A 26057-nucleotide genomic window follows, 5' to 3' on the forward strand; every position below is an offset into this window, starting at 1 on the left:
ATCGGGGCCAGGTTCACCCTGTCTGGGCAACAACAAGGAAACAACCAAGCCGGAGATGTGGAGGTTTTTAGTTGGACCCTATCCTCATGTTTTCTATCAATAGCAGCCTCATACAGTGACAGGACAGCACTCAAGAAAAAACGAGACCCCATTTCCAGATGCCTGCACATCTGGGGCCACAACATGTGATACATAGTGTGAGCGTGTGGTTGGGTGACATTAGGGCAGAGTCTATTAATGTCCGGGAAAAGAGGGGCCCGAGATGAGATTGTGTGGTGTGTGTGTGTGTGTGTGTGTGTGTGTGTGTGTGTGTGTGTGTGTGTGTGTGTGTGTGTGTGTGTGTGTGTGTGTGTGTGTGTGTGTGTGTGTGTGTGTGTGAGGGAGAGAGGAGTGGGGTTAAAGAGTGAAAATGTCATAAGTATGTGAGTGGGACAGATAGTGCATGTGTGTGTGTATGGGTATAACGTTGGGGTACAAAGTAAGGTTAGGATCGTCCATGACCCAAGTCATCCGGCCCAACAGCCAATAGGATGCGAGTATAGAGTTATCCCGGGGACAGGTTTTATAGTGTACATGCAACCCGGGAGATGCATCTGCACACCATATTTATAGGTTCCTTGTGTTATATTTCTCCCGCTCACTTGGTGCTCAGGTGCATGTAAATCATACCTTCTTTCCCTTTTGTCTACCCCTCACTCACACATTTCTCTATTAAGCCCTGACCTTACCTCAACCACAAAGTCCAAGCCTTACATGGTGGGAACTGATCAAGACACAAATACAATATATTTCCGAGCCTAGTCATTCCTTCCAAAAGAATATTTTACATACAGATGAAAGTTTATAGGAACCAAGCAATGAGCAAAACAACACACAGGGGGTCCAGCCCCCGCCTGGTGAGTCCAGCAGTCCTGTTGAGTTACAACTTCATTTCCAGAATTTGCATTCCATGTTATCTGGCAAATGGAGAACACATATTGGCATGAAGTTCAGATGAGGATCAATGCGAATCTTGGCACACTGGCCTGCTGGCACACACTGTTCTTTTTCAAACTTCGTTCGGTGTTTCACTATGGGAATCGCCTTGGCGTGACCAACTATGGAAGCTCCAATGACACAACGTCTGTCAGAGACAGACAGGTCGAGCTGTGCTGGGGCCCTGCCCCCTCATCCTACTACAGCCGACCGGCCCCTCTCAACTCATTCTCGCTTTCTTCCCGTGAGGAACGAAACAAAGCTCCCTCAGCTAATTTAGCCGAGCTAGCCTGGATACCCACTTAACTGTTCATAGACGAACCGTAATAGGATAGCGTCGCCGAACGCGGCTCCAGGTTCGGTTTGGATTAGCCGAGTAAGTACTCATACACGGTCTTTTGAGCAGTGTCCGCGTCGCGGCGAGCTGCTCATTCGGCTGCCCAGTGTTAAATTACCGGAGTAGCCAACACCTGTGTTACGTAGCGGCTACACCGTGTTAGCTCATTGGTGTAGTCGGCGACTGTGCAGCGTAATACCCGCTTACTAACGTGTTACGACGAGTCAACCGGGGTTTGTGCTAGCACCGTCTTCTTGGCTGAACCGAATACCGAGAGTCCTGCTAACGTGTCACGACGGGCGAACTTTCCTGGTACGCGGTTAGCGTGGGCTAAACCCCAGGTGCTGACACTATTAAACAACGGGCTAACGCGTCACGGCGTGCCTTGTACGGCTGTATAGTCACACCGTTATCTCCCTTTCCAGGAACCATGTCTTCGGCCGCGACCCCCGCCAAAGGGTCGGACCAGAAGGGGAAAGAGGCTGCATCCCGCCCGTGCCCCGCGTCATGCGGAACGTCCATCTCGGGCCGGGACCCTCATCCCATGTGCATTGCATGCATGGGCGCTAAACACGCCCAAGCATCACTGGCCGACCCCCAGTCGTGTTTGCACTGTGCGTCGATGCCGGAAAAGATCCTGGAAAGAAGGCTAAGAGTGGCAGTGGCTACTAACCGGGACCCATGCCCGACAGTAGCCACCCCACAGAAAGCAACCATCACCCATCAGCCGCCAGCTATTAGCTGGGCCGACATGATGAGTCCCCAGAACTGCCTCCCCTATTCGAGGACCTCCTTGAAGGGGAGCCTGGCGGTGAGGACGCAGAGGGCGATGCCAACTCTGACCTCCTCAACATGGACATGATGGAGGATGAGGAGGGTGATTCCACCTTTCCTGTCCAACAGTCCAGACCCCCAGCGCATCAGATGCTACTCCACCAGTGGACAGTGATCTGTATGAGGTCTGCAAACGGGCTGCAGCAAAGTTAGGCGTACAATGGCCAGCAGCCCAGGACGCTGAGGGGACAGAGAGAGATCTGTATGATGGCAAGAGGCTCCCACCAGTCCAGCCACCATCACAGCAACTCCTGCCGCCAATACCAGCTTGCTTGAAGGAAATGAGCCGGTATTGGTCCAGCCCATTTAAGAGTAAACTTCCAACCAAGGGCTACTCTAAGCTGGGGATCCACGGTATGGGGGAACTGGGGCTGGCCGAACCCCCAGTAGTGGAGTCTTCGTTGGCTTTTCACCTCCACCCCAACCAACGCTCTCTCTCAGCCTCCTACATTACTTCTCTGCCCGGCAAAGCGGAGCATCTCACCGCCTCCATTTTCCAGAGAATGCACAGGTATGCGGCACAGTCAGTATGCTCCCTTAATGCGACCACACTGCTGTCTGCATACCAGTCAGAGATCCTGGAGGAGATGGGTCAACAGCTGGACTCCGGGGTACCGAACCCGACACTCTGGGATGAGATCTGTGTCGTCAATGACCTCATCCTACGCTCATCACGAGGCGCAGTACAAGGCTGCGGTCGGGTGATGGGGCTGGCAGTCTCAGGTGAGAGGGCCTTGTGGCTGAACCTCTCAGGCCTGAGCAACAGTCAGAAGGCAGAGGTGATGGACGCAGCATATGACCCCGCCAAAGGTCTTTTTGGTCCGGCCCTGGAAAAGATGAGGAAGACCAGCACCCTCAGGAAACAGGAAGGTGAAGCCTTTGACCTCTGTCTTCCACAGAAACCCACCCCTCGCCCCCCTCAGGGTCCGAGAGCCGGCTTTGCTGCTGCGGCTGCAGCAGCGAGGGGGAGACAGTGGGGAGGCAGACCACAGAAGCAGGCAGCTGGTCAGCAGGCTACCCAGCAGCCTCAGCAGAACCAAGGGCCGTGGGGAAAACACTCTTTCGCTGCAGCGGCAGCAAGAGGCCTCCCCCAACACCCTAGGGGTGGGAAGAGAAAGCAGGCACCCTGACTCAGCTTCTCCCTCCCCCCCTCCCATGAGGAAAAGAAGGGAATCATGGGAGAGTCAAATCCCCGTAGTTCACAGTTCAGAGACTCTGGCAGGTTCCTGTGGCCCAGAGGTCTCTCTGTTTCTCTCCCCTCACGTTCGAAAGGGCGAGAGTCGGGGACAGAAGGTAACACAGTGTCACCAAGCACTTTCACCTTGTTTAATAAAAATAAAAATAAAACACTGTCATGCCCCCTCAATTCCCACAGGGGGAGCTCACACTCTGTTGGGAGACGGATCCCGCCAGTCAGCGGGGGACGTCACCACTGTGCGACAACGTGAGTACATTACCTGCCCGGGCGGCGAGTTCATCCATGGGTTTTATCCATTTCTCAGGGGTACAGACTACAATTCGCTATGAAACCACCCAGATTCAACGGTGTGGTGGCTTCAGCGGCCAATGGGGATCAGGCAATCCCCTTCGGGCTGTCATTGGCTCCCAGGGTGTTCAGCAAATGTGTGGGGGCAGCGCTGTCTCCGTTAAGGAGCAGCGGTATCAGAATATTGTCGTACATAGACGATTATCTGATATGCTCTCGATCGCGGGGACAAGCGGTCAGAGATTCCGCTACGGTGATAAATCATCTCAGGGATTTCGGGTTCAATATAAACTGGGCGAAGGGCCGAGTGGAGCCCGCACAGTGCACGGAGTACCTGGGTCTCAACATAAACTCTCCTACCGCGTCACGCTATCGGAGGGGAGGTTGATATCGCTAACACAGTGCCTCTCCCTCTTCAGGCTGGGGAAAGTCGTATCATTCAGACTATGCCTACGCCTGCTCGGCCTCATGGCGTCAGTAATTTCTGTTGTACATCTGGGGCTACTGATGATGAGGGATGTTCAGCGTTGGGTCGCGGCACTGCGCCTATACGTCCAGAGTAACCATGACAACGGATGTGTCCCTGTCAGGATGGGGAGCGACCATGTTGGGATGGAGCGGCACCCGGCTCCTGTCTCTTCGAGCGACGCACGTACCGGGCGTTTTGAATGGAGGAGCGGATCTCCTGTCCCGGGGGAATCCCCTGTAAGGAGAGTGGAGGATCCACCCGCAGGTGGTGGAACAGATTTGGCTGAGATACGGCAGGGCAGCCGTAGATCGATTTGCCTCGCTAGAAAACGCGCAATGTCCACTGTTTTTCTCCCTATCAGACGCAAGTGCACCTCTGGGTGTGGATGCTTTAGCGCACCCATGGCTAGACGCATTGCTTTATGCGTTTCCCCCGCTCAGCCTGATCTCCCCGACTCTTATCAGAGTGAGGGAGCAGGGCCTGTCATTAATCATGATAGCGCCACGGTGGCCGTCCAAACATTGGTCGGCCGTCCAAACATTGGTCGGCAGGAATAATACAGCTGCTGGCGGGCGAGCCGTGGCCGCTCCCCTTACGCAGGGATCTTCTGTCCCAGGCGTACGGAGAGATCTACCACCCGCACCCGGACCGCCTGGCTCTCTGGGCTTGGCCCGTGAGAGGTGGAATTTGAGCGCTGCGGGTCTACCAGCGGGTCATTCAGGATGCGAGAGCCTCCTCCACTCGCACTCTTTACTGTGGTAAGTGGCGGGTGTTTGAGGGGTGGTGTGACTTGAAGCACATCGTCCCTTTTCAGTGCTCAGTGGTGGACCTGCTGTGTTTCCTGCAAGATTTGGTGGACAAAAGAAGGGCTTTTTCCACTGTTAAGGTGTATTTGGCTGCCATTTCAGCGTGCCACGTGGGCTTTGGGGATAAGCCAGCGGGGCAACATCCTTTAGTCTGTCGTTTTATGAAAGGTGCACGGTGAAAGCTCCCAGTTTCCAGACCCCTGGTTCCCCTGTGGGAGCTATCCTTAGTGCTGGACGCCCTTTCTCTCCACCCATTTGAGCCTAGGCTTTGCTCTTAGCTTTAACGACAGCAAAGCGGGTGAGCAACCTACAGGCTTTATCCATACGGCCTTCCTGTTTACAGTTTGCACCAGGGCGCACCAAGGTCTGTTTGAGGCCCAACCCAGCCTTCGTGCCTAGGGTTAGGGTTAGTGGTGGTGTCGGGTTACAGGTGTCCCACAGTGGAGCTGTTGGCATTTCACCCACCTCCTTTCTCCTCGGCGGAGGAGGAGAGGCTTAACACATTATGCCCGGTCAGGGCGCTTCATGTGTATCTGAGTAGGACAGCAGGTTTCAGGAAAGATGACCAGCTGTTTGTGTCCTGGGCCACTCCCCATAAGGGCAGGCCGTTGTCCCGCCAGAGGTTGTCCCACTGGATTGTTGAGGCTATATCTCTGGCTTATGGGTGTAAGGGTTTGCAGCCCCCCCAGGGTTTGAGAGCTCATTCCACTAGGGGCATGGCCGCATCATGGGCCCTATTTAGGGGGGTTTCAGTGCAGGACATTTGTGCGGCGGCGAGCTGGGCTACACCCCACACTTTCATCAGGTTTTACAGGCTGGATGTCTCGGGGCCATCTGTGGCACAGGCGGTGCTAGAGGCGAACAGACCAGGGTCTGCATAGCATTGCCGGGCTTTAACTTGTTTAGGGCTTCGGGAGACTTATGCAATCTGGGAGTGGTCTATATCTCCCATAGTGAAACACTGAACGAAGTTTGAAAAAGAACGTAGGGTTACTTAACGTAATCCCTGGTTCTTTGATAACGAGTGAGGTGTTTCACCATCACATCCCTCTTCGCATAGACACGGGAAGAAACCGGTCTAGAATGAGTTGAGAGGGGCCGGTCGGCTGTAGTAGGATGAGGGGGCGGGGCCCCAGCACAGCTCGACCTGTCTGTCTCTGACAGACGTTGTGTCATTGGAGCTTACATAGTTGGTCACGCCAAGGCGATTCCCATAGTGAAACACCTCACTCTGTTATCAAAGAACCAGGGATTACGTTAAGTAACCCTACGATTTCCTGTCTGCAGGCATTACCGCAATCCACTCTCAATCTGCGCTATGTAAATAACAGCAATATTTTGAATTGATCACTCTTTTTTGAAAGCCGCACTGAACACACACTGGTGACGCACTGAAGTGCAGCACGAGACACTGGTGTCTGGTATCAGTTATTTGGCTCCTGAACACTGTAATGGGCAAACCGCACTTAGGCCTGCTTCCTGGGTGGCAGCATTACTTCCCGCGAACGTACCACCCAGTTAGTTTTTATTGGTTATGATCTAGAATAGACAACTCATGTCACTTCAATACAAACGTTTATTTTATTTTTTTATTGTCACTGTAAACAATTATTTAACATTAGAAAATGGTATCATATATAAACACACTTTACACAATGAAAATCATGTTCTTGGAAGAAAATAAAATATCAACAACTCAACACATTTGTAGGAAAAATAGTCATAATATTTAACACATTCAGGCACTGTATGTGCTGTATGTATGCACAATTATTAACCCTTCGCCCCTTGCTGCTTTTTCATCTTATGTATGACGAGCATGGCAATGGAGTCTTCATGTTCTTAACCCCTTGAAGTACAGACCCCTATACTCTCTCCCTCCTGCACTCCCCCAAAAATAAGGGCAAACAGGTTAAAAAGTAAAGTAACTACAGCTGTCAGACTGCGTTCTCCTTGGCACAGCGAAAGGTCTCGTGTCTGTTACCCCTCCATCTTAACACAAACTGTCACACCAATGGAGAACTAAATCAGATCAAATGTAACGTGCCTTTTAAACTTTAGGCTTGGAGGATCCGAGCCTGATGCCGGCAAAAGCCAACTATACGTTCTTAAAGTCTTCTACTAAAAGAGGCGTTTAACCGACCGTAAAACAAGTGACAAGTATTCATATAAGTTAGGTAGATATTTGTAAATAAGACATATCAGACACACGCATCTTGAATCTGTTTAACGTTTCTTTATATACATTATTTTATATAATAAAAGGATATCGTGGCAAAACAACAATCTGTACAAAACAATAAGTCAAATATAACAACGAGTATGTTCTTGAAAAAAAATAAACAATAGAAAGCTAGCAGCATAAGAATACCATTAGATATGAAATCTCACTGAGCGGATTAGGGGGATATGTTATGAAAGTACCTGACATACTGGGGTACCGGTGCCCCACAGAGACAACCTCTCATCCTAAACCCAGGGTCATTTCAAACCAATCTCAGTGATTGGTGTGTTGATTCACGGGTATGCATTTTCACTGTGACGCAAAAGTGACACACACCTGCCTTTCGACTTGGCACTTTAAATAACATTAAAGGATGGCGATATTTACAACCAGATCATGTACAAGAACACCCCTTAAGGTCATTAAGGGATGAGAGCTGTCTCAAGGAGAAGTTTAAAACATGTATTACATGCCACGCAAGGCCGACCATCAGTAGCGCTATGCTTATACACCCTCCTCACACACACACACACACACACACACACACACACAAACAAACACAGTCCAAGGTTTACCCCCCCAAACACACACACACACAAATGGGTGTTTTTGTATTGAAATACAACATATAACATAAAATAATATTCTGATGACCTTTGCAGGAATACATTTCATCTTTGTTTTAGCATGGGAAATGTAGCTTCATTAGCTAAACTCCTAATTATAAGACCAAGATACCAAACAACAGAAAAACAAGTTTTGTATATAAGGAAATTCTAAGGAAAGCAATTTAAACAGTTCAGTGCAACCCTTATTCTGCATGAAGGGCAAGTCTTTCATTAAACATCAGACATAGACGGGTCATTTCTACTTAGTAAAAAACAAAGTGTGGACAGATAGAGAATACAGAGATGTACATGTGTTATATTAGGAATGCTTTTTGGTTCAAATATAATAAATATGTAGCGAACACCATTGAACTGGGTTTGGATTTCCCACATGTGTTCAGTGGTAGTATTATGGGATAGGGCCACCTAGTGGGAATGTATAGAAGGGATTAGGGTGGATGAACATATGTTGGAAAACGTGTTTATTCCGGCTCATATTGAAAATGAATCAACACTATCTCCGGCAGGCATAGGCGTTGATGTTCTTGATGACGTAGAAGCCTATGGACATGGGGGGCATGACTACAGTCCGGCCGGCCCTCAGTGTCACCGGTGTCAGCTCTGGAAACGTCCCATTGTCCAACATGAGGAGCTTCTGCCCGTTCAACTGGATATACCTGCAGAAAGAAAGTCATGGTTTTATTCTAAACATTAATTGTGAATAGATATATATATTTGATTCAATATGAATATAATTTATATTTCATATGTTTAATGTATCAATAAATTATAAAAAACTATAATATAATTATAGTAGTATAATTCCTATATTATTCCACTAAAATAACGGTAATTTGACCCAATTGTTGACCCTAACATAGGCACAGCCTTTACACTTCAGATTAAAAATGTAATATCTCTAAATCATTACATTTGCTGGGAAAGGTGTGGAAAGAACAAATTTATGCACTGTATTGTGGTATAATTTGTCATAAAGGTTGGCAAGGATTGAACACTTGGGGGCGCTACAGTTACAACAATTAAAATTCCGCTGCTGTGGACTATTTCATCAAGCCGTCAAAAAGAGAAGGGAAAAGAGAGGGATGTTAATTTTAAAGAAAATAATTAATTTAAATAAATTATACACAAGAAATAAAACATTTTCAGCTACAGTATATTTTACATTAGAAACATAACTACTTTTTGTCCAGGCCTCATTAGGCTAATGTATTTGTCATATATTAATAAATAAATAAATATAAATATATATATATATATATTTTGACATTTCAATTAATTTCACCGAATGGTTATTAATTTAACAAATGAAAAACCTGACCTAGTTGTGTTTTCTGTTTACCTGCATTCCTAATCCACATGAAAGAAGCAATATGATGTAAACGTTGGGTATTCTGTTGCTCTTTGTGATATAAGCACCAAATATTTTGACATCTAATAAAAACTCTGCAATTTCCCTGTCAGTTGCAGAATTGTCAAAATATTGCTAACAATGTGAATAAAGAAAATATCCACAAACCAAAATCGCACAACATTAAGTATAGGCTATATGAGAACCATTCCTTTGTCTACAGTATATAGTTAATGTGAAGTTAAGTAGCCTCTCATTTAAGAATATGAACACAGCAATCCAGAAATCTATCTTTCATGCATAATTCCTGAAAATCCTGAATCTGCCTTGCTTTCTGACCATTTAATAACATAGCTTAATTAGATTCCCCCTGAGGAATTCATTACAGCAAATCAACTTTGAAACCAATAATGTGAATATGTTAGAATAATGTTACAGTTTAAAAAAAGTACATTATTTGTTGGGCTTATTGTAAATGTCTATCTAATGTCAAACAGTGAGGCCATTACATATTATCAGATTTTAGTATTTGAAAACTTTTCTTGTTATTTTCAAGATGGGAATAGCCTTTTTATTACTTTTATAGATGTTCTATCATTTTTTTTACATTTTTGCTTTTGCACAAAACTCAAACTAAAATCACATTAATATTAAATCAAAATGTAAAAAACGCATTTAAGTCTGTAAACGCCTAGGCTGCACCGCAAATATGGGGACCCTGCTTGGTTCACACACATTCACAGACATCTGGTGTTGCTAAAATCTTCATAAACGTCTCCCTGGCTTGCCTGTGGTAAAACACGTAAGCCCTTATCCGTTCCTTGGCCCGCTTATTAATTACCACACACCGGTGTTCTGACACCTCAAGCATTCTGCAGCAGTATGCTCTTAATGAAACATCAGTCAGCCGCTGTTGACGTTAAAGGTGGGCACAAATAGAAAACACCAATACCCACACGCATACCCGCAGATGCACCCACATACGGGCATACACACACACACACACACACACACACACACACACACACACACACACACACACACACACACACACACACACACACACACACACACACACACACACACACACCCATCCACCCCAGCGCCCTCTCTCACACAAAGTCAGTAATGTATTATTCCAGGATTCTGAAGCTTTAATGTGAGCTAGAACAACAGAGGGGGGGGATCAGGAGAAACAGATAATGGCTATTAATTATATGAACACTACACGGCCAAAGGGATTCTATTACAGCCTTGCATAAGGTGCACTTTTTGAATGCCTAAATAGGAAGGGCAAGACGGGGTTGAAATGGCATGAGTGTAAAGCGCAGTGAGGCCAAGTGATAAAACATCTGACTGAAGCTATGAAAACAGATCCTTACAGGGGGGTCCCAAGGCTCTTGGTCTCAGTGGATGTTTTCTATGACAACCAAGTTAGTCCTCCATCTTAATAAACAAGGACTAAGTAGCATAATATAAATAAATCACAATTCCTGAGCCGGGGAGGTCAGAGTGAAAAATAAAAAATAAAATTTGCAGACAAGGATGATTGATATCGGACAAGGAAAACAAAGTGTGTGTCTGTCTGAACTTTCAGAATGAAAAATCGGGTATGCAATGGGTGTGCTTTAGAGTCTGAAACCAGAGCCACATTACTACAACGTTAAAGAGCCAATGTAGATAAACGATAATAATATTGTGCTCAAACCCGAGTCCAACAGGCATAGCCAAAATCGTATCAGAAAGGTTTGAGTCTGTTTAACAGCCAATGCAGCAGGTATGCATCTGAACTCGGAAAACCACAAGGATGATTGCGGTTAACCAGCACACACACACACACACACACACACACACACACACACACACACACACACACACACACACACACACACACACACACACACACACACACACACACACACACACAGTATGATTCAGTGTGTATGTGTGTACGAAATAGAGTGGAGAGGCCACCAGAAAAATGTAAAATAAGAAAAGCGAGGGAAAATAAAGAAGAGAAAAAATAGGAAATAATACAATAAATAACAGAAATAACAAGAAACAGAAATGAAGAGAAACAAATAAATAAGGAGAGAATGAAACAAATAAAGAATGAAAGAAAAAGAGAAAAAAGAAAGATGGAAGAAAGGCGTACGTACTTGGCATGGAGTCCATCCGTTCCGTGGGGTTGTAACAGATACTGATGCACAGTCTTGTTCCGTAAGGTGCCCGCTAGCTTGATTTTCTTGCGCGAGCGATGCAGGTTGATGATGTAGATTGTAATGGACCCTTTCACATAATTATGACTGGTGCACGAAAACAGAAAAAAGAAAAGAAAACACAATCAAGACATTATCAAAATCACCATCAGCAGACGCATCGTATCTCAAAAAAACAACTTTATTTTCATTTGCGCTTTATGGTGAGCCGACTTTTTTATCTTTCTCTTCCTCCTTCTCTGCATCTGTTTATAGGATTCCATTATAGATGAGATTGTCATAAGTAATAAAAGTCTCTATAATTAAAGATGACTACAAAGGGAGATGGGCCTTTGATATCGTTATCACATAGCAGTTTGCCTGAATCAGACCCGACTCCTTGATCTAATCGCCATCCAAAAGATCACGGGGGACAAATATATTGTGATTAAGCGTTCGCAATATGTGCAGCGGAATTCCACTGTGCAGCGAGTTGCAGTGTATCATCAGCTTATCTACTGTACATCTACTTTAGACTGTATTAAAACACATTTCCCGCAACTCGCCCTCCCAAAGCTGTTGTATGTTTTTTACAGTTAGTAACACAAAGATGTGTCGTTGTGAGTCCAGGGGTCGCGGGTCGCGGGTCAGTCACAGTTTGTGAAAGACACGGGCATCGCATCTTGAGTTACACCGTCAACAACTTTTGAGTCGCAACAAAAATAAAATAAATTAAACGCCGCCGGGGACACAGTTTGATCGGGCGATATTTGCCGAAGGTAAATAACTAAGCAGGACAGATAAGGAACACATGATCAAATCTAATAAAAGCACATGAAGACAAAGAAAATACAGCTGTAGTGAATACCACATGTTTTGCCCCCCCCCCGTGGCCCCCCTGGGGGTCAGGGCTATCCTTGAGGTAAACGGTCTGCGAGACATCTTTCTCTGTTACCACTGTTACCACCTCCACAACCTCATAACTTCTAACCGTCTCGGTTTGGCACACCAATGGACCGCCATGTATTTGATTAAACCTGCCGAGACCTTTTTCAATATTGTTAGCGTGAGAGATACACAAAAGCATTGTTGGGCCGGAGCAGAGCTTGTGTCTGGCACTGCGTTCAACCCTTGGATCCTCCGCTCTGAGATTCATGGACGCGTGTCTCCGGGTTACAGATCAGACGGTGAGATGGGAGCGCAGATAATGGCCTCTCGAGCTGTTCAAAAGATGAGGTTCTGAGGCTTTCAAAGCCTATAAACAAGCCTTTGGTGTTCTTTTAAGTTGGAACATTTGAGCATTCTGAACCAAAACATACCAGTTAAACCACCACACTGGGAACGTGGCCAGTCCAAAACACTATAGCTAATTCAGCAAACCTCTTAATAATACCTCTTAACAGCCAACGAGATGTATACCACGTTTAATGTCATGTAATCCACCCAGATTATAATAGGACACTGTGTAAACGGCAACGAGTTGGGGACGGATAAGGTTAACCAAGCAGTCAGTGGACAGATCCGTTGAAAACTATTTCAAATACCTGGATATGTGTCAACAAACCCTGCTGTGGGGAGGCCATGTGTGTCGGTTATGCAACTCTCATCTCATTGGTTATCAATTGGCCCATCTGTCTGAGCAGTGTTGCAGCGTCTCTCAGGGAAAGACTCCTCACCTGTAACCCAGCCCGGTCTGGAGCAGGGCCGAAAGTCTAGCCTGGCGCTGACAGCTGCAGGGCCATTGGCCTGGGTTAATGGATAACCTTGAACAGGCACCACGATGGGCCACTCTTTATGTGCCTGCCGCACAGACCGCCTTATTGTCCCTCCGCCCCCACCCCTGACAACCCCCACCCCCGACCCCGCCTCACCGGCCAACACGAGACGGGATGAAGGACCGACACACCTTTCAGCATCTCTTTGACAGTGGGAAGATGGCCCCCACACACCTGATAAGTGATACCTGTTAAGTTTTTATAGGCTATGGGCTGTGAATTAGAGGGTGTCTGCTGGGGTTATTTATGGGGAGGCGAACAGACGGGACGGGGGATTGTGACACTGAGCCCCGGGTGGAGCTTCCAGAGGAGTGCATGGGAAAAGAAATGAGAAGGCCACCGCAGTCTGAGTCCTGCCGTCAAACCCTCCCCCGCCCACCATAACCATAAAACCCTAATGGCCTGATAGCGTGTGAGTTGCGAGTTGCCCCCTGGTAATGACATGACCGAAGTGTATCATCTCGATATATGTGTATTTTTTCGTCACAAGGTGACTAATACACAGGAATGAAACAGGCATTCAGCCGTATTGTGTATCCAGCCGGGTTTCAGGTAGACTGTGGAATCTGTGTCATTTGAGCGTTATGAGTTCTTACTTGGAGAAGCTGGTGCAGTGGGCGTAGATACGTAGTTTGTCTCGTATCACCCTCCCCGGCCGCGGTTTTCTCTGCAGTCCGGCCACGCGCACCGCCAGCACCCTGGGGCCCACCAGTCGCTTGAAGACCAGCGACAGCCAGTAATCCTGCAACAGCAACATCCACACAGACATGTAGTGCACATATAGTACACACACGGCCACGACACAGGAACACTCTATGACTAAATGCAAAGAAATTGGTACAGGCCCCCGAAAGTGGAGACCCCCAATCTGAAGCAAGACGAGGGTCTCACGACACATTGCGTAGCATATTCTCGATGAGAAGATCATTGCAATGGATCCCTTTGTGTTTATTTGGACACAGCATGGCCTCAGAATTTAAGAACCACAAGCTATTGTAGAACTATGTCAACAAATCAATCAAGTCGAGGGAAGGATGACGACATTGGATTTAAACTCAACATTTTAATTTAAGTCAACATATTCGATATCTCACACCCATGGAGCTATTGCACATCTGCACGATCCGGTCCCTCATAAACTGTTTGCTGATGAGAGCTGACATGCCTCGAACATGGATTTTACTAAATATTACCAACTACTTTGCTCTCTAGGTTATCATCAATACGTGTCTCTCTTCAGACTGCACGGGCTCAACACCTCTCCAAAGAGCTCAGAACAACATGTGGTCTTCAGGAAGTTCCCATGCAATCCTGCATATGGCAACATTTAAGAGCTTCTTTTTTCCATGCAGGCTTTAACTTAATTTGCTGCCCAGGCATCGGAGAGCAGAACATAGTATAGGACTATACTGTGAAGGCCACAGGCTGAGGGATGCATGTATACATGTATGGCCAGATCTGTGATCTAGGATTATTACACACTGAGCGAAACAAAGAGCAGCTCTGGGACTGAGCAAGCAGGGTTTTGATTCATACAAGATGGACAGTGTCATGATTTTCTTCCCTCAAAGAGACCCCTTCACTCTGACTGTGATTTCATATTTCAAGAATCAAGGTTAACAACAACGGCGACTTAAAGCGTTCAAAATCGAATTACAGTCAAATATGCCAACCAATAGCCACAACTCTAATGGTAGTCTTTGTGGCGCACAGTGCTTTTTTTTTTTAATGGAATTGTAAAATATCGGCTGAGGTTACAATACTTTGTTGGTCTTCCTTCTATAAATGTCTGACAGACAGACAGACAGACGGACAGACAGACAGACAGACAGAGAAGCATTGAGGCAGACAGAGATGGGACTGATAGCCAAGTCTTTTTGAACAAGGAATCAGTGTCAGGGTGGCTACATCAAAGAAAAGGTAGACACCAGATTTAAATTGAGCCTGACCTGCCCCACTTGTTAAGGAGTGTCAGAATTCACCTTTAGCACAGCTCTAATAGGAGGCAGTATGCCTGGCTGCAACCTTGTTAATTCCTGTAGTATTCAAGATCAAAGTGTGAGGCTAGGTCATTAGACTGCATCCAGACAAAGGTAATCCATTAGTATTTGTACTCTCTGTTTCCAATTTGTGTTTTCGGGAAGAGTCTTACATTGTGCAGTTTGTTTCAATTAGGCTTCTAATGAGGAGGAGACTGGGCGTTGTAACAATGGCCAACGTTTAGCAGGTAGCGGCTTGAAAAGATGTTCAAACCACACAACCGCAGTTTCCAACTCGCACAACTAAACACAACTCACACAACTTAAAAAATGGTTACATTTTGGATGTATGAGCACATCATGTCTGTGATAAAAGTTAGAGGGCACTTTTGAAGGCTTCATCTCTTTATTTTGTGTCAGGAGAATAAAAAATGGGCAGAGCAGAGTTGTAGAAAGTCATTATTCATGTTCCCCTTCTCCTGGGGGAAAGGCATTTTTCTTTCACCTTAAAACCACAACTGGCCTTCAAGGATGTGCACATCCAGTCTTATAGACAGAACCCATAAGCCTCCCTATGTCATTGGACAGAATACTGGCAGCACAGACGGACGTCCCAACAGAGGATGGCCAGCGCTTGGATTTTACAACCCACCCTGTGGGGAGACCCAGTGGTGGAGAGGAGAAGAATCCACATGAGGAGACTCTAGAGAAAGAGGGTGAACAGGAAAGTGGAGAAGGCGGAGAAGAGAGGTTAAAAGAGGCAACCAGATGAAAGGAGAATGGAAAGAGGTGCACCGTGGAGTCCAGGCTTGGGTCAGGGACGAATCGACCAATTGGGAGTGATCTGAAGCAAGGGGCCAGACCATAAATTTGCCAAGAAGCGGACAGGTTGGCTCGTAGCACACGCTCTCAGCGGGTAGGCTGGTGCAGGCCTCAGACGTCCAGCCATGTTAAAAGCATTGTGATCCTAGCAGGAGGCAATCTTTCCCAGAAAAATAATGGCGAGAAGCCGTAGGAAAATGAAGGCATTGGATAGCTTTATGATCTGGAAGCCTAACACAGCCCACAGGAAAGCACACGGATTGACAGGGACGAATGTGGAAAACCATGAAAAAAAGGTTCAAGGTTGAAAAAGACAATGTTTAACAAGAAGATCCTCTTTTGAAGATTTGGATGTTGGTTGGCAATAAAAAACAAACTGTATACTATAATTCCATTATCCTGCACTGAATCCTGGCTTAGGAGACCAGCTCTGCTTACATATTAAATACTTATTGTCATTATGTGAGCAATTCTGTTTTATAGGAATATTTTTTAAATAACAAAGACAAATAATACAGCAACCTCCAAGACAAATCTTCCTTGCCACAAGACAATATTTGATTTCACTCTACAGTAAACCCAACTCATAACCAAATACTTGAATTAAACAGTAGGCCTATTAACAGCAACTAACAGCACCACGGCCCCAGCCCACAATGTAAGCTAGTAGCGGGGAGTAGTAGTCCCATTCAACACAATGATGCAGGGAATGCTGCTAGCATGCCTGCGTATGCAGACACTCAGGTTACACATCTCTCAGTAGCCACATAGACAGGGACACAGTTGCGATGGGGTGGAGTGATATTGTCCCGGGCTTCTGACAGAGGGCTAAGGTTACATGATATTTCGTCCCCGCGTCCAGCCACTCAACACCACTAAACACCTTTCATCTCAACTAATAGCTCCCACGGGAAAGAGCAATAGGTGCCTGGGATGTATACTAGCAGAGGCCAGGCTTAGACTAGTTCCTGGCGGTGTGCTAGCAGAGGCCAGGCATACACTAGTTCATGGGAGAGAAGGGGTCCGATATTGGCTAGTTTCTAAGAAATATGCTGGCAGAAGTAAGGCATATATTAGTTCATGGGAGAGAAGAGGCCAGGCATAGACTAGTTTCTGAGAAATATGCTGCCAGAGGCCAGGCATAGACTAGTTCCAGGAGAGAAAAAAAACCAGGCATAGACTATTTCCTGAAGGTATGCTACAAGAGGCCTCAGGCCAGGTATATAAACTAGCCAAGTAGGTTTTAGGAAACCAAAGCAGTAGTTTAACGAGGTAGTGTAAAGCGCAACAGTAAACAGGTAATTAGGGTGGAGGAGCGACTCCTATGTCGGGCTGATGTCACCATTAGGTCCCAATCAAGACTCTTCACATTTCTTTTACCTCAATGGTGGAATGAGATGCCAAGTGGCATTCGCTCTGCCACTAGCTTGGACTCTTTCAAAAAACATTTAAAGATGCATCTCTTCACCAAGTTCCTCCCTGTTTTAGAGACTTGATCAACTGATCTAGCCACAACGAATGTCTTGAGAGCCTTACATTTTTTATTTTTTATGTAATTTTATGTAAATAGTAAATTAAAGTAAAGTAATTAGCTAACTTTGTCTCTTAAAGTCAACCACTGAATTCCAGGAGAGAGACTCACGGGGAGAGGGTTGAAGTGCTGGTCCACCAGATGCGTGTAGCCGTAGTCGAAGAGGGAGTGGCGCAGGACGACGTCAATCCCCTGCACTGCCGCCATGCCTAGCGTGTTCAGCCATCTGCATCCGCCCAACAAACCAGGAGGCAGCCATGTGAGTGAAACAATGCAAAAGGTGGCCTGAAATCAGGATACACCCTTGATACCTATTGTTTAACATAAGATAAAAAGTAATATCCTGAAAAATCCCCCACAAAAACACGGCAAAAATATATGACACACGATAATGCAGAGTGAAAATGTTAACATTATTGATCCGAGTACATTGTTCAGCAGAACTCACAGGAAGCCGGCGGCGTACGTGTCCGATAAGTTGTTGGTGCCTGCTGCCCAGGCCGGCCCCACACCGCCCAGCCACACCTTCTTCCCAGGAGCATGGGAGTTGACCACCTGCCAAGAGAGAGACCAACACTTGACAAGGGGAGACACAGTCTAATATCTGCAGATGGGAAATAAGTGTGTCACGGCCAAACACAAGACATTAATAAGAACAAAAAGATACATACAAAAGAAGAAAAAAACGACACAGAAATATACTGAAAATCTGTCTATACATACACACACAATAAGAGGAAGTAAATGTTAATGGAATGCCAAAAACATGATTATGACTTTATTATTATTGACTGTTATTGACCATGATATGGTAGTGTCTCAGTGCCAAAAGTGTAAATGGTATGCAGACTTTATGCTGCTGTCCTCTGTGTCTCTGAGTGAACCGAATAAATGCAGCCAGCGTCACGGATCCTCAGTGGGCGATCGCAGCCAAACCAGTAGTACATCAGTTTAACTTTAAGAGTCATTAGCATCATTCATTATCAAGGGATACATGCAGTAGTTCCTGTTGTTTGCTCTTGAACTCAAACACTGACCCAATGTCGATGACTCTGGTAGCAATGGCTGTAAGCAATTTGAGTTGGCAGGAACACAATTCCACACACACACACAGAAAGGATGACATGGAGACAGACATAGAGATAGAGAGAGAGACAAACATAGAGAGTGAGAGAGACAGAGAGAGAGACAGAGACAAAGAGAGACAGGGCGAGACAGAGACAGAGACAGAGAGAGAGAGAGAGAGAGCACATAAACACACATATGTACACACAGATATGTAAACACACTCACAGACACAGTTTGGGTTATAAATGTAATCAAAAAAGATCACTCTCTTCTGTGAGCCAAACAAGCACTTTGACATCCCAATCTTCAACTTAACATTTCCTCTGCTGCAGCTTGTCTTGATAATGTTACCTAACTGTGATGGTAACACATCTACCCTGGGGAGTCTGGCACATCTGAGTTTAGGATATGTGTCCGTATGCTCACAAACATTTAGGTGAGCAAATAAACTTTGGGAATAATATACAAAAGAAACCCAATTCAGCCTTACAAGTCAGAAAGGATAAGAATGTATGAAAAGCATGTAAAGAACAAATGTGTATGTGTGTTAGCTTTGTGTGTGTGCGTGTGTGTGTGTGTGTGCGTGCGTGTGTTCATCTGTTTGTGTGTTCATCTGTTTGTGTGTGTGTGTGTGTGTGTATATGTGTGTGTACAATCACCCTCAAGGCTGACTTAAAAGGGATTCTAATCTGAAGAGGCCCTTCAGAAAAAGAACAGCATGATCTTTGGATTTGGGGCCATTCTATTCAATAACAGTAATGTGTTTAAGAAGTTAGCTCTCACCTTGAAGACTTTATTGATCTGCTCACTGAGCGTGTCCAGCAAGCGGGTCTTCAGAAAGTCCTCCACTTTCCTTACTCTTCCATCCATGTAATAACTGCAAGTGAAAAATGCCAGATGTTCTTTTAGACTGCAAACTTGGCACACTGTGCCTTTTGTACAGATAACATGTTGGTTGTTGCACTACTATTTAATTTAGTAATGATGCAAACCCTTTCCCCCAAAATGATACAGTGAAAACAGACTCAGGTCATGAAGAAGGACATGGGACTGAAACTTTCCTTTAACATGGTCGGTCAGAGTCCTTTGCCCTGCCCCTAAATAAAATGCTAAAAAAAATCATTTTGTAAACGGTTTCATCCTCTAGCCCAAGATAATCAACGCGCTACAGCAATGTGATAGATGATATCCACATATGAGCGCTGGGGGTATCATGTGGGTGCAGTGTAGCATTTGACTGTCTGTGCATTTAAGTGTGCATAAGCAACAGAGCGGGATGAGAGGGAACAAAAGAGATGCGGATGAGACTTCAGCGGCTTCAGACGTTATAATAAGAAAAGCAGAGCAACACCTCGGGCAAAGCACCAGCCTGTCCGACACACACTTCGAGAGACCACAAGAACAGAGACGAGAGCGGGTCCATGAGATGATATCTAATAAACAAATTGCATCATCCGCACCGACACAGCTGGAAACCTGGCTCCTGGCCAGAGGTCATTGCACCACTGGAGCCCCCCCACCGCTCAACCTGGGCCGTAATGCAGAGGCTGCTTTGCATTACGCAAACGCCAAAGGGTGAATGAGTGAGTTGATGTGCGTGAAGTATGTGAATGTAATAAATGAATGAAATTGTAATGGTTTAACTCGTATGCCACACTAATACACATTTAAATAGCAAAGACGAAAAAAGGTGAAGTTGAGGTTGCAGTTTCAACATCGGGGGAAATGTCAGGATCTTTATGTTGGAATACCTGAATACTTTTGCTATTTCTACACAGGTTAGGTTTTTTATTTGTGTAAGCTGGAGGCCCCCAATATAAATCTTTGAACTGGGCAATGACAGTTAACGTGCAACAAAAACCTGGACGAACAGAGTCAACCTCTCAGGAGGAATATGTTATATTTTACACAGAGGTAAAAAAGTCTGGAAATAGAAACACTGCATAGCTGGGAATTAACTTGAAGATTTTGAAGAGGCTTTTCTCATGTGACGCACAAAGAGATACCGAGACATTTTCTGTGTACAGAATAAACAAGGTTGTTTATCAAAAACATATTTTTGAGACGTGATGTATCAAACCAGCCCCAAACAATTAAAAATATCGCACTTTCAAACACGTCATACCGAAACACATTTCTGTCTGCTTTTCTGTAAGCCACAATGTGGCCGAATTTAAATATTTCAGCCAAAAAGTGTGAGCTTAATTTTCTCAAAGTTTATAGAAAACGCTTCAGAAGAACAAAGGCCCCGCTCCCTTTGAGCTCATACGGGAGAAAAAAAAGAACATAAAATATGTCAGTTAAACTGACCAGAATTCTATCAAATAAAGTCATAAAAGTGATGTACGCCCGTGCCTGAGGCAATCATTCACTTGTTCTGTTAGCTTTATGCAGCCGTTGCTGACCACCAATGCCACCACACGTAGGAAACAGAAACGCTCATGAGTACATTTATTTATTTTAAATTCTTGAATGCCAATTATAAAATGTGTTTGGTTAATAACAGCTAAAATTCCATGGGGGCTGTTTCTATTATATGCCGAATGTTGACATGATCTAAAAGTGGCTGGGAGAGTTGGTTGGTGAGGTTGGTTGAATCCTAGCCAAAATATTCTGGGTGAAAACCCCAATGTCTACCTGTGGGCATCCTTGAGCAAGAATCCCTAATAACTACCTGCTTATTAATTAGACAATCTAAATACATTCACTTGAAGTCTTGTTTTGGATAAGTATACTAAAGTATTAAAGAGTAGTAGTTGTGTGTCAAATACTCTGACCTGAAATAGTGTATCTCTATAATGTGTCAAATTATGCTATCAGGCAATTGTGAAGATAGAATACCTATTTTGGAATGAGATGTGACAGTCAGACAGGGTCTGAGAGAGAGAGAGAGAGAGAGAGAGAGAGAGAGAGAGAGAGAGAGAGAGAGAGAGAGAGAGAGAGAGAGAGAGAGAGAGAGAGAGAGAGAGAGAGAGAGAGAGAGATAGGGAGGGAGAGAGAGAGAGAGCCCATCTGGTGTGCATGGGCCAGCGAGATGGAGAGCGTAGCTAGCAGACCCGAAGGGGGGAGAGGGTTTGAGAGAAAGAGAGGAGAGGAGGTGTGAGCAGGCTGTCTCTATTGACGTGGAGAGGGGCAGGTTATTGTGAGACGGTCTTAATACTTAAGAGCTGCGTTAAGATATGTGGCTCCCCCGGGTAGAGGAAAAACCAGAATTTACCGTCTCGCTTAGACCTGGGCCGTGTCTGAGAATAGAAATGCCCATTATCTCTACTTCACCCCCCCCCCCTCCCAACCGCTACATCACCACTCAAACACCCTCAGCACCAAGCTGTAAATAACCCACATCCCACGGTTGGAAATCATAATAATTTAACAAGTCTAGTGGCAAATTGTATAAAAGCTTTGTCAGCTTGCAAAGATACAGAGAGAGAAGAGTGCTAAATAAGACAGAGAGAACGAGAAAAAAATGAAAAAGTGTAAATCAAGAAAAAAGAGAGAGAAATAAAAGATGGAGAACATGACTAAAGAGAGATAGAAAACAGATGGAGTGAAAATTTAAATGGAGAAGAGGTATTGATAATACTTATTTTCTTGTTTTCATATTCAATCTCTATGGTATTTTTTTTCCACAAGGTTTTCTTCCTTCCACTAAAGCCATGCATATTAATGTGCAAAGTGAAAAGCTCCACGTGGACTTTTCCATTACATCGATTTGCCTGTTTTAGAGAATTTTAGATAGTAAGATGTTTGAATGTTTTGCTTAAATTAATATATCACAAAAGATTTGGTCACTAGCCTACACTTTTCCTTTATGTACATTTAAATAGCAATTTATAACTATTAGTTGCAGCATTCTTGTAGCAACAAAAATACAACTTGTAGGAGTATATTTTTGCACCAAATATGAATAATAGAAAGTTTCTCTCAGTGATACAGACAACATTTAGCAGTCACTGTTTTCGTTCGGTCACTCAAAAATAAATGTCTGAACACAACCAAACCTTTCTTGAAGATGTGGAGGAACATCATATTTGATTACGGAAATTGTGAACAATTATTTGAAAAAATGTGAATGCAGTAGTAGAATGCAGAAATATGACAAGTCAGATAATAAATAAATATAGTAATAAATCACAAAATGACAGTTACATATTACTTTACAGATACGTTTATGATACAGTTTATGATACTTTACAGAAATGTTTAACGTTTATGATTCAATAATTACAACTTCCAATAAATGGTGTAGTTTTGTGTAATGCCAACCAATATAAAGCACCATCATCCGTTGTGCTACAACCCAATAACAGACAATGGATTAAGTATCCATTGATTTCACATTTATATTGCCTTTCATTTTGTAAATATAATAATTCAACTTGCCAAACCAAGAAATCTGTGAAACACTATCAGAGGAAGGGTGGCTTTGCGCTATTAACAACACACTCGTAAGCACTGGCCCACCGGGAATTAACCGGGAATGGCATAGCATGTACAACAAATACAGGGACTTTAGCACAATGCTAATGAGTGTGTCGTACCTGGATTGCTCACTGTAATTTAAGGCCACCTTAACCATCATTAGTTCATTGAAATACAGGCAGCAGACGTGTAATGAGTCCTTTGTCTTTATAACTGGGACCTTCATTTGAAGAGGTCAACCTTTCAGTCCCACAGTCGGGTGGGGTGGGAATGTACACCCTGAGTATAAAATGTGCTAATTGAAAGAGAGAAGGAGTTGGGGCATGTGGTTTGACTTTAACGGTGTGGGTGGTGGTGCTTTTTCTTTTTCTCACTGACACTCCTTCCTCCTTCCGTTCCTCCTAATTAGAACTGACCTTTGCTTTAATGACTTCTCACTTGCACACACTGTGAGGGTTGTGTTTACGAGTCTGTTTTCAAGCATTTTCGTTTTTTATAATTCTCGTTTGTGTGTGTGTGTGTGTGTGTGTGTGTGTGTGTGTGTGTGTGTGTGTGTGTGTGTGTGAGAGAGAGAGTGTGTGTGATTCTGTACTGCATGAACCTTGGTTCAAAAAGTGCCCAAACGGAAGATTTGAAAACAAAATGGAACAAATGGAAATGATTAAATAATAAATATAATAAATTATATAAATAAATATAATAAATTATATACACTATAAGTTGTTATAGTGAGAGAGCTGAGATGTGAACATTTTAAACCCTCTCTTTCCCTCCCTCTTCCCTAGTAACTATGTAAACACTGATATATAAAACAAGTATATGGCTATGAATCCACTTTCATAAAATTGGGATCCAATAAAAGACAACATTGACATGTGGTCGCTGCTGCTGCTGTCGTCAGGAAACATCGCTGGTGTTTTTTCATCAGATTCTTTCCTTTATTGTTAATCCACCCCTTACTAAAATAGAAGGATTTCTAGAAATGATAGAAAAAAAGGGTAAAATACCTACTGTTGCCACGTAACTGCGTCTACCACGGAACCAGCGCTCTTCATGAACCTAGCGATGGGAAAAGAAAGAGAAAATTACACAAGTAAACGGCAGGGCCTACATGTAAATAGAATGATATGTTAGTAGGTAGTGCTAATATCAAACAAGAAGTAGAGGCCTCTCTCTCTCTCTCTCTCCCAAGTGGTTTGTGTCTGATGTGTTTAAGGTAAGGCTAAAGAATGTGCTTTCTCATTTGCTTAAACACACTCCTCACCCCTCTTGGGAAAGATAAATGGAGAGCCCTTTTAAAGTAAATGAATTCAACCTGTATATAAGCACAAACTAGCTACGTGGAGTTGTGCAAGTGTGTGTGTGTGTGCGTGTGCGCATGTGCTTGCACGCATATTTGTGTGTGTGTGCGTGTATGTGGGCGTGTGTGTATGTGCATCTGTGCGTGTAAAGGGGTTGTGCGTGCAGGTGTGTGTCTGTGTGTGTGTGTGTGTGTGTGTGTGTGTGTGTGTGTGTGTGCATGGACCACCAGAATCGCCTGACCTGAAACGCTCCTTATTAGGGGGGGAAGCGGGCTGGCAGGCCCAGCTCTCCGTCCCTCGACATCATGTCACAGAAACACAACTTTCTCCCCACGCCCGCGTGTTTAGTCTGCCTACCGGGCGTATCTGGACCGCTGTCCACTTAATCCTGGTTCCCTGAGAGCAGCAGAGCGCCGCGGCTGTCAAACACAAGACAACCATCCCCCTGTAATAATGTCAAACACGCGCCTATCACCTTGTCATTAAATGTGACACGTGTGACCCATGGAGACTGCGACTCTCTCTCTTTCTCCTTTTTGCTCTCTCTCACGCTCTCTTTGCCTTTCCATCCTATTCTTCACATCTGCCCTTCAGAGTGCCCCCTTTTATCCACGGAACAAGCTGTTAGCGGTCACGCTCACTCACAATCTGGAAGTGTGTGGTGAAGAAATACACACACGCACACCTTCACGTCAACACGCATGCACACAGACACACGCATACACGCCCACACACACACAAATTCAGGCATGACACACACATCTTCATTAAACCAGTAAACGTATTATTCTACATTTTATTCTTTTTCATATTATCTCTTTTGTTTGTTTGTTAGTACACAATATAGAGATAATGCACATTGATTATTAACTATTAATCAGAACTAGACCTTTTCCCTCACAAATATTTGTACCTTTTATGTGACAGCACAGAGCGAGACAGCACTGCTATAGTCTGCTCCAGACAACTCGTAGAAACAAGATCCTAACAAACCATATGTCAGATGGCATCTCTCCAGGATTTATTTTTCCTCATCGACTGAAAGCGATCGTATCATAGCGTATACAACTGTATTCCTTTCTCCATTCCTTCAACGGTGCCAAAACCACGTCAACTCAAAGATGGTTCTAACTATCATACACGATTTGGTTGTGATTGCAATCCAACTTCACTGTTTTCTCCCGAAAAACATACAAAATATATGGCATGTTCACAGCCCTTTCAAGAACCTTTATCTGCAGTTGCTCCAAATAGAACTGGTGTAGAGCCAAAACAAGAGACGATGTGATTTGGGGGGAAGCTCTATAGCCAAACATTTCTTTCCCGTATGTAGAGTACCGTATGTGATTCCTCTGGCAACAGGCTGCGAGCAGAAGAGAAGCCAGCTGTCCGCAGCACAAATAATCACTTCATAACCATAGTATTTACAACCTCGCTCGACCACAGTCCAACCCAGTGTAAGAATAATAGAGAGAGAGAGAGAGCGGGAGAGAGAGAGAGCGATAAAAAGGCGGCACGTGAATATACTGTGACTCATTTGAAAATATGCCACGGTAAATCTCTGGAAGAGATGCTTTTAGTGAAGCGTTTCATCCCAGACAAGTGAAAGTGCTGACATCTCCTTTGGGAGACTGGGAGCTGATGTTGAACCATGGAGAGGTGTATCCTGGAGGGAAACACAGGAGAGGTGGCACGCAGTGATGCGTTTGATTCAGAAGCTGTAGCGCCGCCATTAAATGAAATATATTTCGATATGAACTCTCGCTTCACTATCACGCCAGACATTTTGAGAATGGGAGGATCCAGGGTTGTTGGGATGGCGGCAAGGGGTGTGTGTGTGTGTGTGTGTGTGT

The 26057-nt window shown here is 44.7% G+C and overlaps 1 protein-coding gene and 1 pseudogene across 2 annotated transcripts in view; one reads left to right on the plus strand and one right to left on the minus strand.

Moving 5' to 3' along the window:
- The first annotated feature begins 3669 nt into the window (after positions 1-3669).
- On the plus strand, positions 3670-5185 carry LOC311350157 (annotated as a pseudogene). Its single transcript has 3 exons — positions 3670-3769; positions 4052-4109; positions 4542-5185. The product of its transcript is annotated as an uncharacterized misc_RNA (transcript).
- A 2901-nt stretch (positions 5186-8086) lies between these two features.
- Positions 8087-26057, minus strand: part of hpse2 (heparanase 2) — a 49503-nt gene continuing 31532 nt past the window's right edge. Inside the window, 7 exon segments of the mRNA XM_084470349.1 lie at positions 8087-8416; positions 11268-11414; positions 13678-13823; positions 17525-17639; positions 17862-17968; positions 19265-19358; positions 23915-23962. Of these exon segments, the coding sequence (XP_084326475.1) occupies positions 8254-8416; positions 11268-11414; positions 13678-13823; positions 17525-17639; positions 17862-17968; positions 19265-19358; positions 23915-23962 (820 nt within the window). The 3' untranslated portion in view covers positions 8087-8253.

This window comes from Micromesistius poutassou (assembly GCF_964030765.1).
Source record: "Micromesistius poutassou genome assembly, chromosome: 7".
Taxonomy (NCBI): Eukaryota; Metazoa; Chordata; class Actinopteri; order Gadiformes; family Gadidae; genus Micromesistius; species Micromesistius poutassou.